Source organism: Triticum aestivum, chromosome 3D (assembly GCF_018294505.1).
Source record: "Triticum aestivum cultivar Chinese Spring chromosome 3D, IWGSC CS RefSeq v2.1, whole genome shotgun sequence".
In the NCBI taxonomy this organism is placed as follows: domain Eukaryota; kingdom Viridiplantae; phylum Streptophyta; class Magnoliopsida; order Poales; family Poaceae; genus Triticum; species Triticum aestivum.
Genome location: NC_057802.1, coordinates 240031426 through 240037425, shown reverse-complemented (window position 1 = coordinate 240037425; position 6000 = coordinate 240031426). Strand labels below are relative to the sequence as shown.

Sequence of the window (6000 nt, the reverse complement as noted above, 5' to 3'; positions counted from 1 at the left end):
GCATCGTCCGCTTGTGTCCGTCCAGTCGCAAACTCGACCCAAACTTGGGCCGAGAATGGGTCGAAAGCAGACAAAAACGAACGACGGCCCATTTGCAGCCACGCATTGGAGGGCCTACTTTGTCCGTTTACCCCCAAACGAACACGAGCGGACCATTTGGGCTCGTGCGTTGGAGTTGGCCTTACCGACGACTACATTCGAGGAGTTTCGGTCCAGTCTATGCGTCACTGGTGACGTAGACGTATCGACTGCGGGAGGGTGTTGAACATGGTTGTTATTGCATATATATCCGGCAGCTAGGATCTCTTGTATTTATTTCCTAGCTTAGCGATATCTCCCGATCCTTTCCTTGTATAGCGGATACGGTTGAGATCTCGCAGCCCATGCATGTACTCTCTATATGCTATGGCATATGAGCAATACAATCATCAATGCAAATATTATCATTCCACACATTCAGATGACCTGGTGCACAAAATAGTAGTAGTAGTAGTATGCAAATGGCGGCACAGAATGACAAAATATACATACTTTTATGAGCACCTTGGTTCTATACCAACGAGTTGAAGTTAGTCCCCTAGCATGCCATATACTATTCTTTTAAGGGTCGATCACACCATGGAGGAACCTACGCCCAAAAATCGATCATGACACATGAACCTGCAACATGTATCCCGCCTATGCGAATTCACTGGTCACTCGAACTCCCCAATGTCCTTCTGGCCGGCAAGGATCCTTGAGATCTGGAGGCCCCGGCTGAAGGCTTGGTTGAAGAGCAACCGTGTCTGGAACTCTGAGACGAAGGGAAACCACGACAAGAAGCCGATGGGAAGGAAGAGAACAAGACCCATGATGTTGTCGTATGCCCTCCCTAGCTCCATGATGGAGTCCCACAGCGTAGTCTTCTTAATCAGTGGAGCGCATGCCTGCCCAATCTGTGCACAAGAAACAATATAAATCACTCATAAGCTCAGTTTGCTTCTGTTCAATGAGCTTGTCAGTCAACTGCTCGAGAATTAAGCGGCTAAATGTTCGTTATCTGGTTCCAGTGCTCATATGCAGGTAGGAATTCCATCTTTTTTAGAGCACTTCGCTATGCAAAAGTAGGTTAACAGAGGTTTTACTCACCAGAAGAATACACCAACCAGTTGGTAGGAACCCAAGAATACTAGCGAAGACATCTGAAATCGTGAGGCTGCATACAACAAATAGGACTGACATCACAGAGATAAAGCCAAGAAAGAGAAGGCCCTTCAGGATGCGGAACATAAGCTGCAAGTCTGTCCCAAATTTCTGCCGTCCTATTGAAACCATCTGAAGACAAGGTAGAGCATCCAGATGGTAAGGTTTTTAAGCATCGGAGGAAACTGGTCAAGACCAAAGGCCAAAGTGTTACCTTCAAAACTACTAGAACCGTCAGCATAACCAGCCATGACAATCCATAAACCTACAGGTCGATAGCAAATGGAAAGTACATTATGATACGCTGCAACTCTATGAACTAAATATTAAGCAAATAAGGCAGCACAACATATGTAGTGAAAAGTACCAGGATGCTTGTGCTGCGGCGTGCAATGTTGAGATGATACACTATACCATACTGGTAGATCAAGAAACGAAGAGAGAGGAGGATTTCCAAGACAAGAGCGCGAATGCTGGTTTTCCTGAGGTGCTCCTGCTCACCTATCCACCAAGCCTCCCAGCTTTGATCCACAGACATACCGATACCCCCACGGTTACCCATCCATTTCCTCCAATCTGTCCAGTCATCAACCGTCTTCTGCCACTCAAAGCATGACGGATTGAAGATAAATGGTGCAAATAGCCAAGATGCCACCAGGAACCATATGGAGAAGGTGACAAATAGGTACAGGCTCGTGCTGCGGTAGGATTTCCCATAGGCCAGATATACAACCAGAAGTATTAACAGCTCAAGTCCTTTAACAAAGTGGCTTCGGGAGTACATGCGATAATTATCAGCAAACTTAGCGTGGTACACAACAAATCCACGGCCTGTAGGTCTGTATTTAGCGCCACCATGGAGTATTGTTCGCCCATAGTAGTGTGTTTTGGTGCCAAGCTGGAATGTGAAGAACACAGAGGCCAACTGAAGCTGCATGATGATGAACTCTCCTAAAGCTGTGCGGAATCCCTTCTCTAAGCCAACTTCCATGACCATAGGGAGGACAAGCAGCAACCCAAGCTGGAAAACAGACTGTGAAGCGAGTGCATTTTCAAGAGGCTTGATGTCCTCCTTAATACGTGGATCCAGCAAAATAGACTTTTCCAGACCACTCATGACGAGATATAACCTCCCATACAAAAATACATAGACTGTAAGTACAGTAACCTGGAAGAAGGAACTATGGATGTCAGTATCCCAAAATATGCAGAATGAGCACATTGTGTGTTTGACACCATGGCTAAACTGTCAGTTAGGTTTATGAATAATAACTGAAGTCCTAAAAAGGGCCATTTTAGGAATATCCCATTAATGATACCAAATATTGTTGATTTTGTTGTAAAGGATGATATTGCTAATTACCAATTTAACATACTGGTCATGATGAAATAAATGGCTTGAACTTCGATCATCTCCACCTAATGCTCCCGTATTGTTTTATGGGATCTTTTTAATAATCTATAAAGAGCCCTCACAATTGGATTTTTTATCTAAATGTTTAGCATGGTTCTCTCATACGGCCCAATCATAAACGCATCAGAAACAAGGAAATAACATCGACATTTTTACACCTAGATATGTTCAGTTAATGTATTCTTACCATGCTACTGAAATAAAAGCCAACTGTAGTGAAGTAGAAAGACAGCATTCTATAGAAGTCAAATCTGCGTCCAAGACGATAGATGTCACGACTCAATGTTTGTTCACCATTTCCATTGGCAACCTTAGCTTCAAAGCTTGAAATTTGGTTCATCCCCACATCACGTCCTTTACCGACTTGCATATACTCATGATGTGTGATATTTCCTTCCCTCATTGTTGAATTAAAACCTAAGAAATTGTATTCAATAAATGCATTTTAGGTAAGGGATGACTGAAACGTTCATAAGAGATGTAGACTTACCTGAAAAGATATCTTCGCTTAAATTTATAGTCTTGGAAGCTTTACTTATGCCTCCCCTAGTAATATGGAAGAGTCTATCAAAAATATCAGGATGGCCATAATGGAACCGAACCCTGTGGTACATCACAATGGGTTAGAGAGATACAAAGCCTCATAATCAAAAGAAAAATGGTGCATCTTACATACATGAAGATACAAACATCTCCATACTACTTAAAAAAAGAATAGCATTCCTTCTTATCCAAGCCAGAGTGCTTTGTCCAACCTTACGTACGTTCGTACTCCCTCTTTCCATTTGATTTTTCCCTCCTATCTCTTGTTTTTTTCACGGGTGTTCCTTGAAAACCGTCTTAACTGTCCCACCTTTTATTGACTTACCAAATGAAATTATGTTTCCTTTGGTAAGCCAATAAGTTTTACCAAATAAGTGATTACAAAATAAGATCTAAAATTTACCTAGGTAGGTATATCATGGGCAGGATTTGATAAGTGATTACTAGACTAGCAATTATCTAGTGACCAAAAAAGTTTACTGATCCTTGCTTTGGACTGGAATATCACCAAAGAACTAGCCGTGGACAGGGGTGCGTGGAAGTTAGCTATCACGTGCCAAAACCATGAGTTGGTTTCAAGATCTTATGTGTTTCAGCTCTAGCCTAATCCCAACTTGTTTGGGACTAAAGGCTTTGTTGTTATTGTTGCTATTGTTGCTGCTGCTGCTTTCATCTCATAATTCTGTTGGTTACTTGGTGCATGGTACAGTTATCCACCATGGTCTGACATAGTAGTGCAATGTAATGCCCTGACCAAACCCACCAGTTCCTGGCCGTTGCGCCTGGGATCTAGAGTGACCACAAAGACCAACACTAGTCTTTCCTGCGCACTTTGTACTCACTCATGCACACCCGGGATCAACCAGTTGATCCCCCATCCTCAAATTGCTCCCAACCAAGCACGCTTAACTTTGAGGTTCCTTTTGGATGGGGCTCCCGGAAAAGAAGGTGCACCTTGTTGATATGAGTAGTCTATCATCCTATTAAGCCAGGATGTCACATGCAGCAACTTTTCAAACATCTTGAATTGCTCTTTTTCCCACTAACTAAACCATAATACTCCCTAAAATCATAATAGCCTAGTTAACAACATCTAGTGACTTATAGGTGCACCTTGTTGATATGAGTAGTCTATCATCCTATTAAGCCAGGATGTCACATGCAACAACTTTTCAAACATCTTGAATAGCTCTTTTTCCCACTAACTAAACCATCATACTCCCTAAAATAATAATAGCGTAGTTGACAACACCTAGTTACTTATTATTGGTTCCCAGAAGGACACTGGGTGGGAAAAGATTCTAAAGTATCACTAGCTACATACAAGTGTCACTTTATGAAAGCATGGTTTCAGGATAATCTTTTAGCAAAATAGCAATTAGTGGTTAGAGCAAAAGTACATTTAAGCTAAAAAATGACTGTAATGTCTTCATGCGACGTCGAGAGTCAATAAAATCTCCCTTAGTCGAAAAAAAAGCTACAAACTGCCTGGAATTTGGATCGATATGGCCTTAAGAGGGTACCAATCACAGTTTGCTCTTCTTTTTTCAAACAATAACTAACGAAACTTTAAATCTTTATATCAGACTTACGATCTCTAATTTTACATAAAAGATTCCAAAGTTCTTGCCTTCTTGGTAGCACATTATATTATTCGTACTAGACTACAACTGTATTTGACAGATTAGGAATTTAGTGTAGAGAATGTACGTAATCTAATCTATTTTATAAATTTGAATCGCTCGTAAGACCTATAATGTAATTTACTTTTATAATTTAAGCCACAACTATAAGTTTTTTAGCACAAATTCCTCACAAGATAAATCTGAATAGATTACAAGTACATTCTCCATGGTCATGGGCCTCATAGTTTGACCAAAACGATACAGTGGAACTGACAGCCAACTCAAATAGATTCTCATTCTAACTAAAAGCATTGGATTAATAGCTTCTACATGGAAATGAAAATGAGAAGAGGGTCACATACTTGAGAGGATTGGCCAAAACACGCTGTCCAATCGTAACAAAGCTGGTCTCTTGGTTTGACATAAACCAAGCAAGTGATGAAACACTAGATAGAAAAGGAAAAAAAGTTACTTATATGGGGGGGGGGGGGGGGGGGATAGCATAAATGGCATGAACAAAAGTTGGACAGAACTATGGATAGATGGATATACCTTCCAGTAAAAATATGCTCCCGAAGACCTAATATAGTGGGCTTGCTCTTTCCATATTTGTCACTCCCGAACTCCTCCAGCACATTTCTCATTTTAAATGCCTCTTCAAGGTAATTATCCTAGAAGTAAAGGGGCAAAAGTTACCACTAATTTATTACCCATTGTCCTGTTACTCTAAATATGCAGGAACAGTTAGGAACTTTAGGTTATTTTTGTTAGAGTTATAATATAAGTCATGTACCCCATTGTATTTATCCCGTTGTATAAGGGGTTTCCTGCATATGTTCCACACCTGTACATGTATATATATATCGGCCTATGGCCTCATGGGAATACAAGTTGCTTATTCCTAACATGGTATTAGAGCTAGGTCATTTTTTGCACGCTGCAACTCGTGCTATTGATCCGTCTCGATCGAGTCTGGCCCGTCTCCCTCCCGCTCGAAGGGAAGCCGCCGTCGCTCCCTCCCGCCCGCTCGAAGGCTCGCTCGAAGTCCCGCTCGAAGGCTCGCTCGAAGGCTCCCTCCCGCCCGCTCGAAGGCTCGCTCGAACCCCGTGTGGATCGCCAGGCTGGGCTGGGCTGCTGCCTTTCCTCCCGCTCGGCGCTGTGTGGATCGTCAGGATCGTGCCGTCGCTGCTCCTTCTCCTCTCGATCGCCGCTGTGTGTCCAGGCTGTGCCGCCGGA

The 6000-nt window shown here is 42.4% G+C and overlaps 1 protein-coding gene across 3 annotated transcripts in view; it reads right to left on the bottom strand.

Annotated features, from left to right (window-relative positions):
- Positions 1 to 413: 413 nt before the first annotated feature.
- Positions 414 to 6000, bottom strand: part of LOC123078310 (putative callose synthase 6) — a 46444-nt gene continuing 40857 nt past the window's right edge. For all 3 annotated transcript variants that reach the window (XM_044500776.1, XM_044500777.1, XM_044500778.1), the window contains 8 exons: positions 5317 to 5435; positions 5127 to 5210; positions 3087 to 3199; positions 2784 to 3013; positions 1550 to 2350; positions 1397 to 1447; positions 1129 to 1314; positions 414 to 935 (listed from right to left, as the gene is read on the bottom strand). In XM_044500776.1, the coding sequence (XP_044356711.1) occupies positions 696 to 935; positions 1129 to 1314; positions 1397 to 1447; positions 1550 to 2350; positions 2784 to 3013; positions 3087 to 3199; positions 5127 to 5210; positions 5317 to 5435 (1824 nt within the window). In that variant the 3' untranslated portion in view covers positions 414 to 695. The remainder of the gene's footprint in view (positions 936 to 1128; positions 1315 to 1396; positions 1448 to 1549; positions 2351 to 2783; positions 3014 to 3086; positions 3200 to 5126; positions 5211 to 5316; positions 5436 to 6000) is intronic.